At 41.9% G+C, this 26,076-nt stretch overlaps 1 protein-coding gene across 2 annotated transcripts in view; it reads right to left on the bottom strand.

Moving 5' to 3' along the window:
* Nucleotides 1-26,076, bottom strand: part of NFIA (nuclear factor I A) — a 463,777-nt gene that overhangs the window by 153,261 nt on the left and 284,440 nt on the right. For both annotated transcript variants that reach the window (XM_036754715.1, XM_036754716.1), the window contains exon 4: nt 389-463. In XM_036754715.1, coding sequence (XP_036610610.1) covers nt 389-463 — 75 coding nt within the window. The remainder of the gene's footprint in view (nt 1-388; nt 464-26,076) is intronic.

A 26,076-nucleotide genomic window follows, 5' to 3' on the forward strand; every position in this document is an offset into this window, starting at 1 on the left:
GTGACCCTAGGCAAGCCATTTAACCTCTGTCTGCCTCAGTTTCCTCAGGAGTAAAACTGAAATTGATAATAGGATGTGCCTCTCAGGGCTGTTAAAATGAGAGAATATTTGTAAAGTGCTTTGTAATATGTAAATGCTAGCTGTTATTACTAACTGTCATTCAACATACCACACAGCCTCTCTAATTAGGATTTCAGTTCTTTTCCCAGGACTCCCATCAATATAGCATTTAACTTTTCCTGCTTTAAATTCTTGGCTGTCATGAGACAGCATTCTTTCAAAGAATCTAGAGCGAATTTGGAAAGTTTTGAGGACCCCTGGGGTACAGGTAATGAACTAGTCCAAAGCCAGCAGGCATGGGTATGAAATAAAGGGGAAGGATACTTACTCTGGGACACTCTGACTAGCTCGGTCACACTGAAAACCCCCGATGTGACGAAACTGTCTTGGAAGCCCAAATGTCCTAGAAAAAAAAAAAACAGAAGAGAAAGTGTCATAAACAGGAGAACTTTGGGCAACCCTGGATACCCGGACTGTCCGTGGCAGTTTCACAGTGATCAAACACGTGACCGAGACCTTGTTTCCAACTCAGCCTGAATTATTGTTTATGTGGGAGGGCTCAGCCAGAAAAAACCCACGGAGAATGTCTTGTGGTTAAGTCTGCAGGTTATGGTAAGTGAACATGACCCAGCAGCAACAGGATGATTTTTGTAATGGTAAAGAAATTCAACAGGAAACCTGAAACAAAGGCCCATTTCAAGAAATGGTTACCTTGGATGACCTCTGGTGACTTAACAATGAGAAAGAAAGCATCATATGTCGGGATGGGGGTAGGACAGCTCAGTTCTATAATTGTTTTAAACAGGATTCTCTAAAGAAACATCTGATCGAGATTATCTACCCATTCACTGAAACGAAACAAGACTTAAAGATGTGCTCTTCATTTTCAGAGGCTGGGTGGTGGGGGAGAGGGGGAGGATCGGAAAACAGCAGCTGCTGAAAGAAATAAAGAAATAAGCTTAAACCTTCCAACGTTAAAACTCATAGGTTTTTTTTCCTTTTCCCTCATATATATATATGATACTTACTATTGCTTTCAGTAACAATTAGTTCCTTAAATTTTAAAAATTTTCATCTAAAGATAAAATAAATACATTTATTCCAAAAAATTTTTTAACTGTATCTGCTTGAGTTTTCTAATTTCCTATAGCCTATCAGTTATTTCACTTCATGTTAGGAATATTATAGAACAAAATCTTTTGAATGACAAGAGAACATGTGAGATGCTGAATCACAAACTCAAGGTGGATTCTGACCTACAAATGTTGGGATTCTATTTATCTCTCACACACCAGGAATTTGGTTACAAGTTATACGTGTGCCCCTGGAAGATCATCTTGAGTGGCCATTTTTGAACTAAAGGTCAGAGTAGAGATTTCCAAGGTTCTGAAAAGAAACATAGAAAAGACAATTGCCTGATGGGATAAGCAGCAGGTATTTTCAGGGTAACTTGATAAAACTTGATTTACATATGATGTAAATTTTTTGAGTCGAGGGGCTATTTTTAAAAATTGGATCAATCCCTGGCACAGAGTTGGCACTTAATTAGTTTTTAATACATTTTACTGATGCCTTTTTTTCTTTAAATCACAATCATTTTAGGGAGAAAAAAAAGCTGCCTCCCCTTCCTCTACGCTGAACCCACCTTTGAAATAAAGAAAAATAAACAAAAGTACCCAATACGGTGAACAGAGCTGACAATGTCTACACAACATTCTGTCCCCATCCTCTGCCTTTTCACCATAAGGAGGAAAGAATATGTTTCATCATCTGTTCTCTGAGACTATCCCAGATTTTGAGGTGACTAAGATTTCTGCTTCATTTTAGTGACTTTTCATTGATACTGCTGTACTCATGTAGATCATTCTCTGGGTTCTACTTATTTACTCTGTATCAATTCAAACAAGTCTTCCCTTGCTTCTCTAATAACTCCCATTCCTTCTATTTCACTGCAAATTACATGTCTATATCACTGCTTCCCCTCCCTCTTACCCACACACTCTCATTCCCCTGTTGATGGACCTCCATTTTGTTTCCATTTCTTTACTCAGAGAAATGTTGCCCCAAATACTTTGGCATAAACTAGATATTTGTATTTATCTTCTTTGTCTTCAAGGTATAATGGGATCTGGTAGCCAAAGGGTATGAAGAATTTAGTTTTTATTTATTTTGCATAATTCAAAATTGACATCAAGAAGGGTGGGACCAATTCACAGTTCTACCAACACTACTGAGTTTGTCTTTCCACAGCCTGCCCAATATTAACCATTCCTATTTCTTGTGATGTTGCCAAAGTGCAGGATACTTCCATTACTAAAATTTGTAGCAAATGGTCATTTTTAGTTTGCAATTCTTGTGCTGAAAACTGTCTTCCCCCATAAACTTTGGCAACTGAGACAACGGTTTTTGGTGTTAAATATTTGTATCAATTCCCTTTGTGTCTTGGATATCAAACGTCTATCAGGGATATTTGACAAAAATTCTCTTCCTACCCTATAACCAATGTTATTCTCTTATTAATCTGCACTGATTTTGTGAATTTTAATTTTATGAAGGGGAAATTGTTTTGTTTGTCTACCAATATTTCCAAGGCTTTGTCTGCTTAGTAAGTATTGTGAAAGGGTCTTTGTCCTATTCTCTGAGGTGACCTTTTACATTCTAATGTGTGTTTTTTCAAACACAACTGATAATAGGTATGTCATGGTTTTAAAAAAGGCTGGTTAATGACAATATTATACAGGTGACTGGTGTCTTTCTAGAGGGGTCTAACTAACATAAGCAAAGTGTATGGAAATAAAACATTTAGTAATCAGTATTTACTAACTCTGAACAAAGAAGCAATTATCATGTTTTGGGGAAGCTATAAATGGATCTGCCTTAAAAAGAGTTATTTGTTTTTTATATAGTTTGCCTTCACTCCAAGAACTGAGCCTGAACTTCTGATTCCTCACAAGGAGAGGGAAATTCTGCATGAGGAAGCTCTCTCTATCACTGCAGGTTCGTACCTTTTATTATAACCTGTAGTCTTGAGTTGCCTGGGGCCCTGGGAAGTTAGAGACACAGGCAGTATGAGTGAGATATGGGACTACATAGGCCTTCTTGTCTCTGAGGTCAGCTCCGTTCACTCAAACCATGTTGATGCCTCTCCCTCTGGTCCTATTTTATAGAAGAGACTTTTCTTGGAATCTGAAAGAAAATTTTCTTTTAATTTTTGCATCTAAAACCCACTTATTTTATAGAAAATCCACTGTGGTTTTGTGTGTGTGTGTGTGTGTGTGTGTGTGTGTGTGTAGTTTAGTTAGGCAGATAATTTCCTTTTTTAAAACCAACAATTCCATTTTGTAGGGTTATGGAGTCACTTCTATCATACACAAACCAACCCAGGTTGTGCAAGTTTTATTTGACTTATATTTAGTAAGGGCCAGAGGCATCAGCCACCGGATTAGGGGAGCTGAGAAGGAAGAATTTCTCAGAGTTTTGGCACCACAGCCCAAAAAGGGCCTGCCTAGCGGGGCCTTGCGAGCTTCAGCCCATGCCAAGCCCACGGGCCCTCACAAAGGAATCTTGCCACAATTTATGTTAAGAGTTTGACTTAGAACACAGAGCCATATAATAGCAAGGAAATTCATTGTGAAGGCTGAAAATCCCGGGCTGATCTCTGGCTTTTGCTCATCTGGGTTTACATTCACTGCCTGCGTGCTGGAGCATGTTCTCCCTAGAAGGCCTTAAATCTTTGAAATTCCTTATTTTAAGGTGGACCTACCGGAGTTTTTGAGGACGGTAGACTGTAGACAAGGGAGGCCCTTTTAATGCTGTTGCTGAGAGCTGTGTGATTTTTAATAAATTTATTTTTTAAAATAAAAACTAACATTTCTAGAGAATGTCCTCTGAGGAGGAGAGAGCCAACTTTGCCTCAGTTTCCTTCACTGTAAAGTGAAGATTATAATAGCAACTAGTTCTCAGGATTGTGATGAGGGTAAAATGAAAAAAAAAAACAAACATAAAGCACTTTGAGAAGCTTAAAGCGCTGCAGAAATGCTAGCTATCATTATCATTCTTTTGTTATTTGGGGACAGAGACGGGTTAGAAATGGGTTTTCAGTGCGGAGGGCATTCCCCCTACCATCTTCTCTGGAAATTAGCCTTAGGGAGAAGTCTGGGGCACTGAGAGGGATTTGTCCAGGTCCTTTGTCAAAAGTTAGACTTGAACGCAGGTCTTCCTAACTCTGAGCCCAAATCTTGGCCTCTCATTCTGATCATTATGGTTGTCATTATCATTTGTGTCCCATCTCTGACCTACACTGACTGATCTTGGGCAAGTCACCGACCATCTTGGAGCTCTCGACAACATTCAGAGACTGTTACAGAGAAGCTGCTGACTTGTAGCAGTGGGAGTTTTCTCTATACATATCAAAGAAATCACACAGCCCAGCTCCTTTCTCCAATTATTACTTTTTTTTAAACTCTAAACAGAAAGTCTCTTTAAAAAGATGTGGGTGATGATGCGATGTCAGTCTCCCCACCATACGGTGCAGCCCATCCGTCTGGACTCCTTTCCATCGGCACAGAAAAGTCCCCTGCCCTATAGACAACGGTGGTCCTGCAAGTGGCCGGGAAACCAGGACTGCACCCTCTGCTTATTATTCGGAAACCAACTGGCAAACGGTAACACGAAGACGCCGGCAAACAAAATGAAACCCAAGGAGTGGCCCAGGACCTGCCAAGATGTGGCCACCGTAATTACTAAGAGGACCTGAGCGGATTAATATTTCATTCTCAGGAACAATGGCTAAATCATAAAAATGCCTTTTGGGGAAACAAGCCCCCAATCTAGAGGCGCTACGTGATTGCGGAGCAAGTCAAAGAAGGGCTTGTCTTCTCCTCCCCCAAATGGAAAATTTCACTAATTCCAAATTCCAACCTTAGGTGAGCATTAAAAAGCTTCTCAGTGGGAAGGCTGATTAGATATTCTGAGTGCCCACCCAGTTGGCTTTTCGAATAATGCTTCAAAGAAATACAGGCAAAACACATACTTTGGTTAAGTATATCGTAGGGGGAAGTCGGATTGCTAAATGATCTGGTTCTCACCCCAATTCTGAACCTACTGTTCAAAAGCATTTGGGCAGGTGATTGCAAATGACAGAGAGATCCTTTTTCATTTAATCTAAAATGACTCCAAAAACCCCCAGTTCATTCTCTGAAGTAGCGTTCCACGGAGCCCCAATTAGAGAAGAGATTTCAATCCCCCAGATTCGGTCATACTTACTGGAAGGTGGGGGAAGGGGAGAATCGGGGGCTTTCTTGAAGAGGTGAGAATATACAGAGTCATGTACTTTGATGAGCATTTAGTAAAAGCAGCTACCTTCCTTTATCCTTGGTGATATCAGCTGTTATTATGGAAAATGCCATTCTATAGCTGTGAAATCTCATTTCAGGCAGGGATTGCACATCAACCCACCTTTTTTTTAAAAGGCAAGAAAGGAAAAAGTTGGATTTGCCTAGGGACTGGTAACCTTGTAAGGTATGTGAAGGTCAGAGAAAAACACACACACTCTCTCTCTCTCTCTCTCTCTCTCTCTCTCTCTCTCTCTCTCTCTCTCTCTCTCCCCTCCACCCCAACCTCCTGCCTTCTTTTTCCTTCTAACAGCATGGATGAAACAAAGTCAGTTTTATAGATGCAAACGTGAATTTGGCATATCTAAATGATGTGCTCCTTCTCTAGGTGGAGAACAAGGCATTCTCCACAATACTGTCCATCCTCACGATGTTAACTGATGTCACAAAACTACAATTAGAAAGAAGACTTGGGAACATGAAGGCCCCGTGAGGATAAGTGTTAGAACAGAGTTTTGCAGTTGGCATTCATGACATTCGCACAAAGCTGTATCCTTCCTCTCCTCTCCACTCCAAAAAAGTCCCCTTATTTAGGAAAAGCTACGAATGTCCTCACTGGTCACCTCCTCCTCTTGGTTTCTTCATGATAGCTCAAATCCCACCTTCTGCAGTAGGAGGTCCTTCTCGATCCTCGACCTTCCCACCCTCCCCTCAACCCCTTAAGACTGCCTTCCATTTACACTGACTATATCTTCTACCTACACAATTATTTTCATGTTGTGTCCTCCATTAGAATGGGGGCTCCCTGAGGGTAGGAACTGTTTTTGACTTCTTTCACACAGTGACTAGCACATAAGCAACTTCTTAATACGTGGGTTTTGAGCAACTGGCAGGGAAGTTTTTATTTGATCCTTGAAGTAATGGGGAGTTATTGTCTGATGTTGAAAGAAGTTGACTAATTTGATATAAAATAGAGAATTTTAGAATTGTACAATTCTGAAAAAGTCATTTAATAACTTTTCAATGCTACAAGCAACTCTGAGACTGTAAATTCTAAATGGGTTCCTGATACAGATTGGTGAAAGGAGTTCCCACACTGGAGGACTCTATAAAGATGAATTGCAGAAGAGAAAACCCACTGTAGACATAAATATACACATTCCTCTCCATTTTCCACATATGTGATCAGCATTTATAGTGGTCAAAGAAAAGTCAATGTACTCTACTTGCTCCAATCCCCGACAGTTTGCAATATTGACCATCAGGTCTCACAGATTTACTTATACTTAGGAAGCTCTTACTGGGGAATAATTAGAATAGGGACAGAGATACCCCCACAACAGGTAATGCGGGTGGGGTGTTTGGGTGTCAATCAGGGATGTTAGAAATCCATTAGCTTTGATTATAGTTTGGAGGCTCAGGATGACTGGCTATGACTGCAAATCAAGGTGCTATCCACCATAATGGTCCATGGAGGACCTGGCTGAGAAGCAATGCCAAATAAAACCATGACCCTTGACAAGGTGGCAGAGCTCGAATGATCCCAAACACACCCAATGGGTGCCATGGGAACCTCCCAGACTGGCCAGGCTCTTTGTATAGCTCCACATTTCATAGACCTGAGGATGGCTGCCCTACGCCTTCCACCTCCCATTATCCTCAGGCCTGGATATACTACCACCTTTTTAGCTCTGTCTCTTCAAGTCCCTGGCTTCTTTCTAAATTCAGCCCAAGGCCAACCTGGAGGAGAGGTCATTCCTGGGTCCTCAGTAGTCAGTGCCCTCCCTCTCTCTTCTCCTCTCCATCCTGAAATTACTCTGTCTTACTCATGTACACACACACACACACAGACACACACACACAGACACACCACACACAGAATATTTACTTCGATGTTGTGCTCACTAATAGACAGTAAGCTCCTTGAGGTCAGGGTGGTTTTATTTTTGCCTTCATATCCCCAGTACTGAGGACAGCACATGATTTTTCCTGTACTTTTATTTTTACTTTTGTTAGCTGTTTATTTTGTTTGAATTTTTAGGTTTCTTTCCCCTGATTGGGTAGGTTGGGACAGGTCCTTATAAGTACTAAGCAGATAGTAAGCCATGATAATCTTTCTAAAATGTGGCTTGTCATTTGTGTGTCTTGTTTGAATAGGTTTGTATTTGGGGATGATTATAATATCCAGGCTTACTGGTTGTGGAAGGCCTGAACTCTCCCTAAAGACTTTTAATTTGGCAATTTTATATAGCAGATTTGATAAATCCTTTTGAATTGAATTAAAGCATACTCATAAATACCTGGTCCCTTTTTCTGGGTCAGTTAGGTGGCAAGGTGGTAGAGCACCAGGCCTGGAGTCAGGAGGACCTGAGTTCAAATCTGGTCTTAGACATTTACTGGCTATGTCACACTGGGCAAGTCATTTAAACTCTGCCTCAGTTTTTTTTTTTCATATGTAAAATGGATTAAAGGCTGGTAGGGACTTTAGAGGTCATCTGGTCTAAACTGCTCCATTTAAAGATGAAACAAATAAGATCAAGGAGGGGAAGTGGCCTTCCTATCAATGACGACACCAATGGCGGTGTCCATTCGACTCCACTGAAAATGCTCTAACACATCCCTCATCCTAACTCCCAAATACAGGCTCCTCAAGGGCAGAGTCTGTATCCTGCCCAACTTGGTATCCCATACATTGCCTAGCACACGGCCTCAGGCTCAATTAGTGTTTGTTGAATGAATAATGGAATCCCCTTACTATCTTCTCACAGTCAAGAGGTAAGAGAGGCTTTGAGGAATTCTTCTTTATGTCCAGCCTCTGGGAAGGGGTGGGAGAGATGAAGTGGGCAGTGAACCATGTATATAGTGAGGTTAGATCCAGGCAGCCTAAGCAAGGGAGGCTTCCAGTTTGAAAAGCCCATTTGGAGGTTTTCTGTATTTAGTCAATAAGTATACACCAATAATAAGTCTCATTTGTAGGGCACCTTCCTCCCAAAAACCCTGGAAAGGAGATAGTACATGTACTTATTATACCCATTACTCAGAGGGAGACACTGAGACTCTCTTAGGTGAAAGGACTTGACCAGCTGTTGCTCAGCTAATATGGATCTAAGGGGTGATTCCGACCCAGGGTTTCTGATGGCAGAGTCAGACGCTCTGTTCACTGTGACACTGTGATCACCTTCAAGATGTATAGGAGAGACAGATGGGGCTAGTCGAATGAATCCAAAGACCTCCGTCTACCAGGCTTTGGCCATCATTCTACTACCCATAACGTTAACAAGGGAAGGATATTTGATTAAACTAGCACCAATCAACCAATGACTCAATACAAGCAGGGCTGACAAAGATAATTACAGGATCATAGATCTAGTTACAAGGGACCTTGGAGGCTCTTGAGCCCCTCCCATTGACAGATGAAGGTACTGAGGCAAAAAGAAGCAAGTCATATGGTCCTTCTGACCCTAAGTCCAGTGCCTTATCCATTCAGCCACACTTCCTATGACTTTCATGGATGTCATCAGTGATTGGTGTTCCCTCCAACCATAGAGATTGCAAACCATCCACGGACGCCCATCTGGTGCAACCTTGTCTGAGTCTTCCCCAAAACCTGCCCGACAGTCCCTTCAATGGGCTGTTGGACTTATTTGACAGCTCTTGACATTGAATGGAAAACAATGCAGACCGTGGTGTGTCCCTCTAGATATTTCATCAAGACCTCCCTGAGTCTCCTCTATGCCACATGACCCTAGTTCCTTAGTTTTATCAAGCAGTCAAAGCATCAGCATCTAATCCTTCATTTTTCATCTTTCACTTGGGATATTAGGAATTGTACTTTTTTTTTTAAAAAAACTTCTACTTGCAGAAGTCAGCCGTTTTTAATCAGGCCTGCCTCTCGACATACTAAAACCCAAGGCTTTATTAATCTCAAGCTGGAAGCGCCCTTAGAGGCCATCCAGTAGAGTCCCTGGTTTACCAAAAGAAGAAGCTGAGGTCTGGAGGTATGAAGAGGCTTGTCTATGTCACCCTGTAAGTATCAGAGGATTCTGAGCCCCAGTATTTTGTCTCCACATCCAGGATTATTTCCAGGGCACTGTCTCACCTCCATCTGGCTCAAGCTCAGAGAAAAGTATGACTCGGGGATTAAAAAATGACTCATGCAATTAAAAATAAAACTGGTGCTGAATTTAAAGAGGAAGCTCACATATAATTAGGCTAACAAAAAGTATGTTTTAACTCAATGGTAATGTTTTTCTAAAAGTTATTTTGTATTATTGGGTTGTAAAAAAATAACACATATGAAGAATTCCAAGAAATAGAAGAATGAAGAAAAGGAGAAAGGGGAAAATGATACACACCCCACAGCTATAATACGACATGAAAAGGCAGTCACATGAGGATGAATTGTAATGAACAATTTTGGTCCCAGAGAATTGAGGAGGAAATCTACTTTCTTCCTCTCACTGGAGAGGTGAGGTGGGAACTACAGGTGTGGAATGCTGTATACACAGCCAGATGTCTTTGTTTAAGTATATTGTTGTCGATGTTTTATTTCACTGTTGTTTCAGAAGGGGGCAGGGAATCAAGGAAAAATGACTGTAATCCAAGAACAAAAGTCAATAATAAGTTTTAAAAATGCAAAACAGGATCCTGCTGAAAGAATACAAGCTATTTTTCTTGTTTCAACCTGACATTAATGAAATTGACATGTTTTAAATGATTCTTTTCTTAAATGAAAGCATTTACAGCAAATTTCATTGTTTGCCATGTTTTCCCTGAAGTGGGGATTCTCTAACAGTTGGAAAAGTACGTTAGTTGGCATGAGGTCATGCTGGTCACTTATACAGTCAAAGAAAGAAAACCTTACTTTCCCTATTCATATTCTTTCAGCACAAATTCACTGGGCCATCTGTGATTTGAGCTGTGTAATATGAGTAGACGGGAAAATACCCAGAAGTCAGGTAATTGACTTCCTGAATCTGAAGGAAGCAATGATCTTGAGTCATCACCAAATACACACCATAAACTTGGGTGAGGGTATAAAGATGGCTCAGCCCAAACATCACTGATTTAGGACTGGAAGGGACCTTCTTCAAGGTCATCTAGTCCAAACCCATCTCCCATTTTACAGATGAGGAAATTGAGACTCAGAGGAGTGAAATTTATTGCCCATTGGTCACAAAGGTAAGGTCATAGGATCAAAGGACTCAGTGGTACAAAGTGTCTCTGTGGTAATTCATTTCAACTCTCTTTCATATTTAAGGAAACCGAGGCCCAAATAGTTTAAGTTAGTCCAGGTCAAAAAGGTATGAAGAATATGAACGTAGGTCCTCCGACTCCCAATCTGATATTTGTTCCCCTCTACCAGTTCGCTTCCCACACATAAAGGGATAGCCATTATTTTTTCCCTGAGTCTATGATGTATATTTTAAAAAAATCAATGGTTATACATTGTCAGGTGCAGGATCTAGGTTTGTTTGTTTTTCCCTCCCAGAATGCGAATGAAATTAGCTAAGATTTAGAAGTACAAAATAGAGAAAACCATTTTCAGCTACTTAGCATTGGCTATAGTGGCTGCTACTTTTTTGTTTAAAAAATTAGTGGTTGATAGCTATGATTAGTAAGGAACATGGTATCTTACACATACACACTACTCTCTTAGTAAGTGTCAACTTGAATAAATACTTCACTATGCCCACTGCAATATAATATAATTAGCTAGCAAGTATTTTTAAGTACCTACTATGCACCAGACACAGGAGTAGGAGCTGAGAATAGAAGCACAAAGAATGAAACCGTCTCTGTTCACAGGGAGCCTACATTCCAATGAGGGAGATAGCAAGGGTATATGTGAGTATATGCGGAATAAATCTTACCAAAGGTATTTGGGAGGGAGGATACCTGCGCTGAGCAAGATTAGAAAAAGCATGCAGAAGATGATATCTAAGCTGCATCTTAAAGGAAGAGAGGTAAGAAATAAAGCACAAAATATAAAAGATAAAAAGAAATTTCTCCAGAAAGTCTATACTAGGTACCAAATCCTGCCCATCAAATAGCTGAGAAATAGGCTTGCCTAGCATTCATACAAAGTGTTTAAGGACGTAACAGAAAATTCTCTGTGGAATATCACAGGTTGAAGTGGACCAGTTGTGGCCTTCAGGCACCCGGGGGATCTCCAAGACCCCTTCAGGGGGTGCATGAGGTCAAAATTATTTTCATAATAAAACTAAGGTATGACTTGCTTGTTAAATATTCCCTGCTTTTCTAACTTCATATCTGCTCAGGGCTGGATTTACTTCATATACTTCAACCAAAATGACATATCACAACAGATTGAAAGCAGAAGCAGATATGAGAATCCAGCTGTCTTCTATTAAGCCAATTTGCAAAAAAATATGTAAAACAATGCCAGTCTTCTCACTAAGTTTTTTTGTTTTGGAAAATAGTTATTTTTCACAAAAATGTATTTTTGTGTTAACATGTAATGGGTTTATAATTGTTATTATAAGATAACAAATAAGTATATTAAACATTTATTCATTTTAATTTCTAATACAGTAAATATTGATAAATATAAGCCGTATAAGCAAAAGCTCTTTGTGGGGTTCTCAATAATTTTTAAAAGTGCAAAAGGGTCCCAAGACCAAAAAGTTTGAGAACCGCTGAATTAGATCAGTCATGTCATGTTAAGGACAATGGATGAACACTTTTAAGACTCTAAAATCATGTAATACAATTCTAGGCTCGATCTCTCTTGTCAGGAAAAAAGTCAGATGGGGGTGATTGAAAGAGAAAAGGGCCAATATTTGACAACAGAAATCGGTGTCACCTTTTAACTGCCATGGTCATGGATGACTGCCCTTTGACCCTGGGAGATTATGGGGGATTTCAATGACAACAGCTGGAAGTGAGCATGTGTGAATAGAGAACACAGATCTGAGGCATCCTACAAAGGGGCCCACAATCCCTCCCCAGATCCGAGTGTTGATTTGAAATTGTTTCCTGGTCTTGGCTTAATAGAGCGTGATAATGAAAGTTTCTTTAACCCTTCCAGCCCACAAGAGCATCGGCAGGTCCCTTCCATCCCAAGCATGCCTGATTTTCAAATCCACATGTCTGAATTCTCATGTGGCTCTGGAAAATGTACATTTTCTGCGCGACTTTTCTCAGGCGAGAATGCAAATTAGATCTCTGAAACATTCAAAGACCCAAAACATAAAGGTCCTACTAAATGTTTTTGTCCATTCCCTATTTCCTCTTCAAATGGACGAAACCACCTTTTGTCCATCTCCTGCCATTCACTCTATCAACAGACCATATTTCTTCCCCTTCTTCATTTAATGACTCATACACATTGTCCATTTTCTAAGAAAATAGGGGTGTGTGTGTGTGTGTGTGTGTGTGTGTTTCTTTCAAATGAGAGAGAATGTCATCAGATATGAGATCTAGAACCAGAATTTCATCAGAGGTCATCGAATCCAACTCCTTCATTTTTCAGATAGGGAACTGTAGGCGCAGAGGCTAAAAGACTTGACCAAGGTCACACAGTAAGGTCACTACAAGGTCACTACAGTAAGTAGCAGAGCCAGGATTTGAACCCAGGTCTCCTGAATCCAATGACAGCACTATTTCCATTGTATTATGCTGTGGGTTTTTTTTTTAATGAAGTTCATGAATTCAATTCACTGATTTTTTTCTCAACCTCTCAAATTCTCCACATTGGATTTCTCACAAAATTAGGGAGTCACCATAGAATTGGTGAATACCTCTTGAATGACTCATTTCAGTTGTCCTATAGATATCTGGGTACAGATTTATTCTTTATTGCTAGGGTTGACTAACTGGTCCAGTTTCATCAATAAATTGGTAACCTCTTAGACAGTGGGTCAATGGTTTTCCCTTAGGTGCCAAAAACATGTGGGTAAATCCCAAACTTCCTAGGTTCACTTTCCTTAACTTTAAACTGAGGGGACTGGACTGGATGACCATGAAGGTTCCTTTCACCCCTAAAGTTATTATGGTCCTATATCTTGGGCTCAAGTACCTGTGTGATCTTAAGCAAATCTCTTCATGTCCTTGAGCTATAGTTTCTCCATCTATAAAATAGGGAAGGTGGATCAGAGACACTTAGGCCCTTTGCATCTCTAGAGCTAGGATGCCATGCACATCAAGTTTCTGTGTTATGGAAGTTTCTAATACCAAGCTCCCTTACTCATAAAACCAATGCTTTCTGGGGGTGTCCTTGACACACTGGGCAGGAGAGGGCATGACTCTGGGCTCATTTGCCCCTCTCTCAGGAAGGGTTTCTGCTGGTGACAGGGATACTGGAGAAGTGTTCCAGAAAGCTGACCCAATTTCCACTGAAGCTAGGGCATTGCTAAGCTATTCCCTCCAGGTGTCAGCTTGCAACCAAGGGCTCGGACTTCCAAGATTGAATTTGTCTTAATATCAGGGTGTGAATGGTCGCCGTATGGAAACTTCCCTATAGGGACCAAAAAATGAGCTTTATCCCAGCTATCCATATGGTTGCCTTTCACGTACTTTCTATACATCTCATATGTACCTTTAATTTTTGTTGTCTCCACATTAGAATGTGACCTCCATGGGAGAGAAGATAATGTTTTCTCCTTTTTTCTTTTCTTTTTTTTTTTAATCCAAATAGCTTAGCACAATGACTGGTGTGTAGTATATGTTTGTTTGATTGGTTGGTTGGCTGGTTAGTCATTCAGGTTCACTTGAAGATCTCCTATGATGGTGAATTTACCACCTCATTCAGCAAAGTATTTTACTTGGGGGTGGCTCTAATTAAGTGGGTTTTTAAAAAGTAATGGTATTGATATCTTTTGTTTTTATATAACTCTCATTTCTTAGTATGTATCCTTTGTTCCATTCCCCAGAGAATGGAATAAAAGAGATAGGAAAACTAGCTCACTCAAACTAACAAAAACACCGAGTCTGAAAGTAAAGGTAATATTGCATATCCATGGGGATCTCCCCCACCCTGGCCTTTCCCTTTTGCAAAGAAGGACGAGAGGTCCATTTTTTCACCTCTTCTCCAAGACCAAGCCTGGCCATTATAATTACAGAGCACTCAGTTATTTTGTTGTCGTTTTTCTTTCCACGTACAACATCGCAGTCACTGTATACACTGTTTTCCTGGTTCCGCTTACTTTGCGTCAGATTATCTAAGTCTTCTCATGCTTCTCTGAATTCTTCAGTAAAGTTCTGTTACTTTCATGTTTCACAACTTTTCTAGCCATTCTTCCAGTGATGGGCATTTATTTTGTTTCCATTTCTTTGCTACTACAAAAGTGGACTCTTCTAATTGTTACAAAATGTTTTATATATCAGCAGACATGTGCCTTCCTGTAACATCCACCCATTGCTCCTACATTTTTCCTCTGAAGCCCAAGGGAATCACTGTAAACTCTCATACACACGACAGGCTTTGAACTTGAACTTCAAATATGACAGAATGTGAACCAGCTATCATGTCCCCCCAATGTACCTGACTTTTTCTCAGTGGGAAAAATATATTTGTGAAGGTGTCCCTTAGAATTTAAATATCAGTACTATTTATTAAAGCCCAGCATTATGGGTAACAGAATTTGAGGTGTCTTAAATTGGCTACGGCTTTTAGAACTTGAATCCTGCCTGCATGTTAAAAATAGATGGAATATCATTAGAAATTGCTGGGCTCCTCTGCCTGGGAGCAGTTAGAGCATGTGAAGGGTGTGTATAAATCCAATTTCTGTCAATCCAGTTATATCCCAGATGCACTGGGGGAGCTGACTATTTAAAGGACCCTGTGGAGAATCCCTGAGAACCATGAAAGATCTTTTGTAAAACAAATCAACCTATAATTTATCTGTTTTGTAAGTTCAGGGTTTTGTACACGTGTGTGCCTTAAAGTCAAACACAACCAAAGATTTGAAGAATCACTGTCGTGCTAGGCTAGGTATGATTTTAGACATCATTTATGGTGAACTATCTTGAAGAGTGAGGAAAAGGAAGCACAAGAACAGCAAATGACTTGTCCAAAGTCAATGTGAAATTATAATTTAGGTCTCCTGTCCCCTGGTCTGAGGATTTCTCCAAAAAAACTCTACTTTTTGGTTGCTATGGGGGCATTTCTATTCATTAGCTACTAATTCTGGATTTAAGGAAGTATGGCATAGTGACTAGAGTCAGATCTGAGTTCAAATCCTGTCCCTGCAACTTGTTACCTAAGGGCCAGTCACTTTGGTAAGTCTCAGGTGTTTCATCTATAAAATGGGGTGAGAATATTACCCAAAGGAGGTATCTTATAGAATTGCTAAGAAGCTCAAATGAGATAATGTCTGCAAAGGGCTTTCCAAATCTTAAAGCACCATGGCAGCTGTGTTTCTCATGATATAATATTTACTTTACTATTAAAGCCAAAGCTAAAACACATTGCCAAAAGAACACTGTGGACCTCCTATTCCTTGTTCTTCTCCCTTTGGCCTAGATGCTATCGTGCACTGCCTGGCATCCTAACCTAACTGCAGAAGGTGCCACAAAGAAGTCGCATAATCGATTAATCAACAAAAATTCATTAAGCATCTACTGTGTACCAGGACCATGCTAAGTCCTGGCGATACAAACATAGAGAAGAAAACAATCCCTCCTCTAATGGAGCCCACATTATGAGGGAAGGTAAGAAATACACAAGTAAATAGGAGAAGAATAAATACAAATAAATACATAGTACTGCTGGGCCTACATCCCAAAGAGATCAGAGAAAGAAAAGGAAAAGGACCTAAACGTATAACAATATTTGCAGCTGCTCCTTTTTTTGGCATTAAAGAACTGGAAACTGCAGAAGCACCCATCAAGGGGGAAATGACTACACAAAATATGGTAAAGGAATGCAACACTACTGTGGGGCGAGAAATGGTGCCATGGTATCAGGGAAGGCTATAGACACACTCCTAAACACGTAACACATATTAACCATAAAACGAGAAATACAATCAGCAACAGCATCGGAAAAGGGAACAACACGGAAAGACCTACGATCTCTGATTAACAATATGGCCGCCCACAATTCCAGGGTACTGGTAAAGAAAAATGCTCCGGAGCTCCCACCGGAGAGGTGAGGGGCTAAATGTGCAGAATTAGATGCCCATTTTTGGACGGAGTTCTGCCTAACTGTGCATATTGGCTAGTGAAAGAGTTTTGTTTTTCTTTTCTTTTTTCAGGGAGAGAGTTGGAGGGAGGGAAAAATAAATGCTCATTAGTAAAATAAAGTCTAATTTTTAAAAAATTTTGAAAGTACTTTGATATTTGGGTAATTAATTTCAGCTCCCTCTGCCTCGCTGGCAAAATATGGAGTTACCTTCTGACAAAAAGGTCATGATGGACGGAAGATGCCAAATGTGACCCACATTTTGGGACCTGGCCAACTTGGGAATTTGTTTTGCTTGATGCGTTTTGTTATGAGAGGTTTTCTTTTCTTTTTTTTCCCCCAATGAGGTTGTGGAAGTGAACAGAAGAGGGGGGAGTTGGGATTTTTTTAAAATGAGAAAACAGAACAAAAGGAATCAGAGACAAGCAGGACAGCTTTGAAAGTTAAATGTTGAATTCATTAAAAAACTTTACGAGAAAAAACAAGTCATACATAACAGAGATTCCTGGGTTTCCCATACAATCATTTCCTTTTCTCCTAAAATGCATGTGAAAATAATGTTCGTTTTATTTGCTGTTTCCTAAGTTCAAAATAAAAATAAAATAAAATGGATATTTGTTTAAAAGAAAAATCAAGGGCTTTAAGTCCCTTCTAATATTAGAGCTGAAGGTTAGTCTTCCAACTCTAAATTCTCTCATTAAATAAATATGAAACATTCCCTCATTAAACAAATATTTATAGAGTTGTCAATAATTACTTATTATGCACCAAGTCTGCTGGGTGGGAGGGGAGGTAGGAAGCTTAGGATAAAACACTATGACACAAAGTTATGAGATAAGAGCATTAGTGGGGGGCAAAATCAAATACTCTGGGACCAATTACTCCAGGCAAAACCTTACCCTGGAGGCTAATGGCAATAAAAAGGAAACCTAATTCCTGTCCTCATGGTAGTCATCGTGAAGAAGACCCCACCTGTCATGTTGCTTCAGTTACAATGGGAATTCCTGGAAGCCAGGAAGCAGAATAGCATAGTGGAAAAGAGAGGGGTTATAGATCCAAAGGACCTAGGATGCAGGCTAGCCTTGCCCATAGCTTTCTGGCCAACTTCATCCCAGGTCACATGCATCTCACCCCCTTTTCAAATCTAGATACCTGTGCTGTCTTTCTCTAGTAGTTATGATGTAAGCTCCTTGAGGGGGGGGATCGGTCTTGCTTGGCTTCATTTTTATCCCTAGCATTTAGCATACTGCCCAACATATAGACAGAACTTGACATTTTTCATCCATCCATTTACCCATCCATCCATTCATCCATCCATACTTTGGACACGTCATTTGGGGCCCTTGGACTTTGGTTTCCTCACCATAAAATGAAAGGGTTAAATTAGGTGGCCTGTGAAATCCTTTTTTCAGCTATTTTTCTATGATCCTATGACCTTTTTTCCCTCCTGGTCTAGATTTTGAGCCTAAAACCATCCAGTCTACACTAATTTTAGATGTGAGGAAACTTGGACCCACAAAAGGGCAGTGGTTTATCCAAGGTCATGTGGTAGTGCATGTCTGAGGTGGGACATGAATCCAGGTCTTTCTGCACCCTTCACACACAGTTAATACTGCAGGTGAGACAAAAAGACAGGCTGAATCTACTTGACTGTAAGCACCATGATGGCAGGGATCGTGATTTATTGTTCCTTGTATTCCCAATACCACCGGGTTTATCCAATAGACCACACTGGCTCAGTGATAGCTCAAGAATGACTTGTTCAATGAATGAATAAAAGATAATTTGATTTTATCTCACTCAGCCATGTCAACTAGAAGTTTCTAGAGATGAGAAAGGATGTATTGGAGATTCCATGTATTGCGTAGATTCTAGTATCTGAAAGAGACGCCAAAAATATGAAATGAAATGACAAAGTCCAGCCTGGAAACAGCATACGCTCTGGCCTGCTGGAGGAAAGCTGGGGGGCAGGCAGAAGAGCCCCAGTTCTGCCAGGAACACAAGGGGTGCTAAGGAAAGATGGACGACTTTCAGCATCTTTATAACCGGCCCCAGATTCAAACCCAGGTCTCGGTGCCTTGGCTGCTGGATAAAAATCAGGTCAGCTCCTTCCTCCCAGTCAGCCTCTTTGGCCATGGGGTTATTTATTGACTGTCATTTCTCCAGGAACAGAAGCCAAAGATGGCTCACCAATGCTGGTTTGGCCTCCTCCTTTCCAAGGAGGGCCCCTGAGCTCAGCAATCCATGAACCTGCCAATATCTACAGGCAGTGAGAGGGCATGAGAGGAAACTCTGTGTGTGCACCTACAGATGTGTGTGTGTGTGTGTGTGCGCTCGCATGCACATATGCGTGGTGTACAACTCCTTCTGCTCCATCAAGAACCTATACTGCGAAAAGTACTTTGAAATCAGGAGTAGGCTTCTAAGTGGTACATAAATAATGATTCCCGCTCCCATTAAAATAAGAATCACAGATTCATTGAGTAGGAAGGGGCTTCAACAGCCATCTGGTCTAACCTGTGCCTCTCCCCCAAATAGGATTGCCCATTACAACCCAGTTTGTCTAGGATTAAAAATACGGCATGTACGATCTTTAAATCACGTAATTCACAAGTAAGAGACAGACAGTTCAAAGGATCATCATTAGAAAACCAGATTTGATTGGAATAGTAGAGTTAACTATTTCTTTCTGCTACAGGTTCCATAGAAGCTGTTGGTGATGATGATGATGACGATGATTCTCAAACCCTAACTGGTATCCTTGCCTTCACCATCTCTACTCTTTAGCTCTTCGTGAAGACGCTAAAATAATTTTGAAAGGTCAGGTCTAACTATGCCACTCCCCTGGTCAAAAAGCCTCCTGGATCCCTTCTGCCCCTAGAATAAAATACACACTCAATCGTCACCCAGAAGATCAGAAACACTTATTAAGCACTTAACATTGGCTGGGGATACAAAGAAAAAGCGAGAGGTACTCCCTGACCTTAAGAAGCTTATATATTGTGATGAGTAGAATATTCAGGGACCTCCTCAACGGGACTCCAAGCTAGCCTTTCCGGCTTTCTTTTACATCATTCCCAAGCAAACTGAACAACTTGCTGTTCCTTGAATTCTATGATGCCATCTCCCTCCTCTGTGCAGTTGCATAGACAGTGCCCCATGCCTGGCATGCCTCCCCACCATCTCCCCATTTAGAATCTTTGTCTTTCTTCGAGGCTTAGATCAGGCTCTACTTCCTCTGTGTAGCCTTCTCTAATGGTCTCGGGGGAACTATTCAGAACCTAGGGTGGGCTCTCCTTCCTCAAAAATTCCTCGCCTCTGTATTTCACCCCATTCCATCCAATGGACACTTGTCTTTGCCCCTTGTCATCAGAGCTACTTTGTATAAAACCAAGACAGAGCACCTCCTCTGTCCAGTGCCTGGTGTTAGTATCTGTGTTGTATGGACATTTCAAGGTCTTGCTAATGGAATATAACCTCCCTGAGGGCAAGGGCTATTCCACTTTTGTCTTTGTATTGCTATAGCCTGGTGCAATGATTGGCACACATGCTTGTTGACTGGCAATCAGTTGACTGGCCACGTTTTGAAGATCATAAAATTGAGAGCTGGGAGGGCCCTCAAGGACCACCTGTTGAGGGGTGGGGCTCTTGGTCAGTCTAGTGAAGTCTACAGACTGCTTCTCCAAATGATGGTTTGAAATGCATAAAATTCAAAGGATCACAAAAGAGTAGAAGTCCTTGGGGTTTGCAAAGCACTATGCATATGCGACATTGGTTTAATCCTTACAACCATCCTGGGAGATAAGTACTATTCTCACCCTCATTTAACAGATCAGAACACTGAGTCTGAGAGAGGTAAAGTGCCTTGGCCAGGATCACACAGCTTGTAAGCATCTGAGTCTGGGATTTCAACTCAGGTCTTCCTGACTCTGGGTCCAGCCTGCTATCCACTGTGCCCTCTCCCTGCCAAGGTAATCAATTCTATTGAGAAGCAATTATCAAAATATTAAAAACAAGTTCACAGATCCCAGGTGGAGAATTCCCAATCAATTGCTTCATTTTACAGAGGAAGAAACTGAGGTACACACAAAGGCAGTGACTTATCCAAGGCCATACAAAAAGCAGCAAAGCTGGGTTGGATCTTGAGTTGAATGAAATCCTATATGTGCTAGTAAAATGTTTTCCAAGTTTCAAAGCTATTTATTCTTACTCTTTTTATTATAGCTTTTTTGACTCCAAATTCTACGTTCCTCCCCCCACACAATACCACATAGCAATAATACATACTTTCTTTTCAGCCTGACCACAGCTGCAAGACCTTAGAATGTGGCCACCAGCCCAACCCACTCAAAGGCTCTCCAAAACACAAAGGGACGAGTATTTCACCTGAGAGATGGATTATGTGTCTTGACTGAGGCCCTCCAGCTGGGTCTAAGCCTCCCTGTCCTCAGTAAACCTCTCTGGGCAGTCTCCTTCATTCAGAACAAAAGCGTCTGAACACACACGGAGGCTCCCATGGAACTGAGCGGGCACTTGGAGCCTGCTGCTCTTTGATGTGTGCGCCTTCTAGGGGAGGACAAACAACAGAGAAGCGCCACCCAAATTCCTAACTTTGGCGTTTCTGGGGGTGGGGGTGCTTTGGCTGAAGAATTCCCTCAGCCACTCAGGGCTTAGAAACCAAACCTCTGCAAAAACAAACCTTGTGAAGAGCTGTTCTCTTTCTTTCTCAGAAGGCTCAAACCCAGAGTGAGCCAGCCAGCGAGTGAGGGAACGAGCTCTGGAGCAGGGAGGAGGAGAGGACCAAGCCAGGAACACAGGCTTACACTGCCTAGTCCACAAGTGGCCAGCCTAGAACCAGGCAAAGTTCCTGGATGAAGGCCTTTGGGCACCAGGCCTCTCATTGCTCCTGGGGCACTCTGAGGGGGATGGAAGGAGGAAAGGAGCCGAGCATCAGAGATTTAGAGCTGAAAGGGACTCTAGTGGCTTCCCAGTCTAATCCACTCATTTCACGGATGAAGAAACTGAGGCAAGGAGCTGCTGACTTGCTCAGGGTCGGAGTTAGTAAGTATCTGAAGCTGCATCTGAACTCAGGTCTTTCTGACTTCAAACTCAGCAGAGATGAAGCCAGAAAGACAGAGTGTCCTGGAGAAACAAAGAAGGCAGTAGCAGTTTTTCAGATTTTTTGAACTTGTATTTCTCCCAAGTTTAAAGATAATATTAAGGAGTTGAATTGTAACCCTGAGACATACATAATACGTAGGCATGCACAAAGGACTTGGGATTTTCTTCAGAGAGGAGAAATACCAAGGTACAGTAGATATATTGGGGGATTTGGAGTGAGAAAGTCCTGGGTTCAAATCCTACCTCAGTCTCTGTACCAGCTGTGGCCCTGAACAATTTACTCTGCCTCTCCTAGACTCAGCCTTCTCATCTGTAAAAGGAGGGGTGGGACTAAACAGGCGCTAAGGTCCCTTCCAGCTCTAATCGTCCGATGACTAGCTCCTGGAAGGAAATGCACACTCTATTTTTCTTCTCTTTCTGCAACACTCTCCGAGACTTATTCTAAACTACTGTTGCTCACTTGCAGTTTAAATTTTTAAAGACAATAAATTCCGACTCCCAGGTTGCCCTGGTGGACTCATCCTCCATCCGGTTGAGCTCCAGAAGGGCGTAATGATCTGTCAGAGAGGCAAATTCATTACCAGGAAGATAATATCATAATACTCCTAATGCCCATTTCACAGCAAGGCGCTCTTTCTCAATGATGCTCGAGCACAGGTCTCCTGGGAGCCGTTTTGGACTGATATAATAATAATAACAACAACGACGACGGACATTTTTATGGAAGATGATGGTCTATATTTCCTGCCTCTGGACAAAGAATGGCTCCCAGCTTAAGTACAGATCTATCAGTTTCCACTAGAAAAAGCAAGGTGAGCCTCACCAACAGAAGCCTGAGTAGAGAAAGTTCAGCTGGTCATCGATCAATAAGCATTTACTAAGTGCCTACTATGTGCCACACACTGTGCTAAGTGCTGGAAATGCAAAGAAAGGCAAGAAAGTATCTGCCTCTCAAGAAATTCTCAAAGATCTAAATCATCAGAAAGGCAGAACTCATGACTCAGTTGCCTCATTTTTTTCCAGGGGGAGTCGGTCAATAAATACTTATTAATCACCTATGTCATTCTAGGCACAGTCCTAAGAGCTGGGAGAAACATTAACATAGACGCAAAGAAGGTCCTGGCTCTCAAGGAGCTTATAATCTAAGGTGAAAGATCAGACACAAAAGGAGGCTGAAAAGGTGGGGGGTGAGAGAGGGTGGGTGGGGCTGCAGAGCCCTTGGGGACCTGCATAGGTCAAAGAGTTTCCCCACTGAGTGTCACTTACCTAAATAAAATCACAGCTTTAAAAGATTGTTCTGTTTTGTTTTTTGGTCTAAATGCATTATTTCATTGGTGTAGCTAACAGACAGAGAGGAAACGCATCTACCAGTGTAGATGTTCACTGGCTCAGCATCTCTGAGATGCTGGTCCCTATGTGAGAGGCCCTTTGGGCAAGGAAAGGTTAAGTAACACCTTGCCCAAGGAGACACAGTCAGGATGTCTCTGAGGTGGGGCTTGATCTGGAGTCTTCTGTACTCCAAGATCAACTTGCCTGCTACTACTCCATTCTGTCAGTCAATCAAGCAACAATAAACAAGCATTTATTAAGCTTTTACTGCGCTAAGTACTAGGGGTACAGAGAAAAAGTTAAAATGGCCCTGCTTTCAAGCAGTTTACATTCCAAGAGGAGAGGGGACCAAGGGCACACAGCCAGGTCTGCCCAAGATACATACAAAATGGTGGTCAGGAAGCAGGGGGGAAAGCTTAGTAATACACATGTGTTTTTATGCCAGCATCCCAGGATCTTGTCTAAGCACAGTCCCACCAAAGGTTGTTCCCTGGAGATACCTCTGCAGGAAAATGGGCAGCCCTATTGCGATTCAACTGAGCCCTTAGTTCAGTTCAATTCAGCAAACATTTATTAAACGCCTTTGACGTCCCAGGCACTGGGTTACTCTTGACCAGAAGGAAAGAGGAAGAAGGATGGAAATCTCATTCTGAAACTTCATTTGAAACTTCTCACATGCTGAATTACCAAGATGTCATCTAAGAACAAAATTAATGGGTTTGAGGGTGAGCTCTGAAATGGTCCAGAGGTAGGCAGGCAGCCAGGGGAAGAGCAAGAGAGGAAAGCTTAGATAATCAGCCCCTGATGAACCAAGACTTGACAGTATCTGGCTCCTCCAGTAGGAAGAGGGGCTCAAGAACGGTTCTGGTTTTTTTTTAACCTCAGGACATTAAAAACCCTGGACAGTAAGTTGGAAAGGCTGTGATCTAATCCCACCTACCCCCTGTGCTAGTATTTTACCAATCTCACACAGGGCAAGCCCCTTCACCTTCCTCAACTTCATTTTTCTCATCTGTAAAATGGGAGATCAATTCTGCTCATCTCAAGAATAATTAAGAATCTATTACTGTTCCAAGCACTTCTAGGCACTAGGGATATAAAGACAAGACTCTGACAGTCCTTGCCTTAAAGTATCATACATTCCACTGGGGGAAAGGGGAGTTATATAACATGTAAACGGAAAATAAGTAAATACAATATATAGTCAAAACAAATGGGGGGAGGGGCTAACACTTAAGAGAGGGCGAGTCAAAGTTAGAAAAAGGTCACACCTGAGCTAAGCCTTGAGAGTGAGGGATTCCAAGAGGTAGAAGGAAGAAGGGAGGACGTGCCAGGCATTCAGGCAGCTTGTGCCATGGGACAGAGACAGCATGTGGAATGTCTTGTACAAGGAACAACACTTGGGCTGGTTTTGGTTGAAGCCTAGACTGCATGATGGGAAAAATATGAAATAAACCTCAACAGTCGGGCTGGAGCCATAATGGGGAGGACATTAATTGTCAAGCAGAATAGTGTGCGTATTATCCAAGAGGTCAATAGGTGGACCACCTAAACATCTTGAGCAGGGTAGTGTAATGGTCAGAGTAGAACTTTAAGAATACCCCTTTGTCAATGGTGTCTGCATAATACCTTGTCTTCATTGAGTCTTTCCTGAACACCACACCCCTCCTCACCAGCTGCTAGTGCCCATTGGGTCAGAAAATTTTCCTACATTTATAAATATCTCCCAATGGAATGTAAACTTCTTGAAGGGAAGAATGAATTCTTGGGGTCTTTTTTTATTGTAGTCTTTATATCTTCAGCTCCTAACATAATGTCTGGCACTCAATAGGGACAGGGACTTGAGGTGTATAGACAACTCTCAGATGAGTAAACTCTCTCTCTACCGATGCAGGCCAGCACCTTCTCCAATGTACAGCTTTAGAGAGGGGTTCAGAGCATTGAGAGCTTCAAGCGACTTACCCAAAGACCCCACATTCAGGATGTGGGACCAGATGGACATAGAGTGCTTACTCTGAGCCAAGCACTATGCTAAAGCCTGGAAACACAAATACCCAGCCACAAAAAGATAGTCCCTACTCTTGAGAAGCTTACACTCTCATGTGGGAAGATAAAATTCTACCCACTGAACCACTGTCTCTGGAACATATTGGGTGACTGGAAGAAGGATTAGAAATTATTATAAAATTATTATAAACAGGGAAATCATTTCATCTTAGTGGTGGCCCCCAATGGATGCATCCAGCAGAACAATGCCATCGTTTCTGTTTTTTCATTATAGAGACCTGTGGTGTTATTGCAATGAAGACATCCCCTTGGCCTGTGCAGATTGGTCCTTGAACTGTACCTGAGAGCCTAGGCAACCTGTCCAGGTCACACAGCCTCGGAGTGTGGGACTTGAACCCAGATCTCCCAAGCATCAAGGCCAGCTCCAATGACGAACACTTGAGTTCAAATCCAGCTTCAAACACTGGCAAGTCCCTTAAACTCGGACAGCCATGCTTCCTCATCTGTAAAGTGTGACCATAGTGGCGCCTCCCTTCCAGGGTTATTGTGACACCAAATGGGATGGTAATTGTGAAGGGCTCTGCAAACCTAAAGTGTTCTACAAACGTGAGTTAGTCTGTTAGCCACACTGCTACCCTGCCAACCCACCACTGAGGCAGAGAAGGAAATCATGGCTCAGAGGCACTGAGTGACTTGTCTGTGGCCGCAGGGCTGCCAAGGGACTGCAAACCCTGTAGTTTGTTCACTATAGATGCAATATCTGGGCAGGGGCAGGAAGGGAGACAGGAAACATGGAAAGGAGAAAGGAGAAAAGGGAAGACAGAAGGAGGTTCTGAGGAAGGGCAGGAAAGGAGGTAAGGAAGAAAGGCAGCCATGAGGGGCAGAACGAGGAGTTCTTGGGGCCATTCCAACGGAGTGGAGGTTAACCACAAGACAGCTACTCACAACGACTGAGGCCATTTTCACAAGCCTCCCGCCCCTTCCTTGCCCCAGGTCATGTGCATCTGACTGAACTGGCCATTGACACAGGGTGACCACTGGCTGACCCTCTAGAAATCTCTGCATTTCTGAGCCGGGAGC

This window comes from Trichosurus vulpecula, chromosome 4 (genome assembly GCF_011100635.1).
Source record: "Trichosurus vulpecula isolate mTriVul1 chromosome 4, mTriVul1.pri, whole genome shotgun sequence".
NCBI classification, from domain to species: domain Eukaryota; kingdom Metazoa; phylum Chordata; class Mammalia; order Diprotodontia; family Phalangeridae; genus Trichosurus; species Trichosurus vulpecula.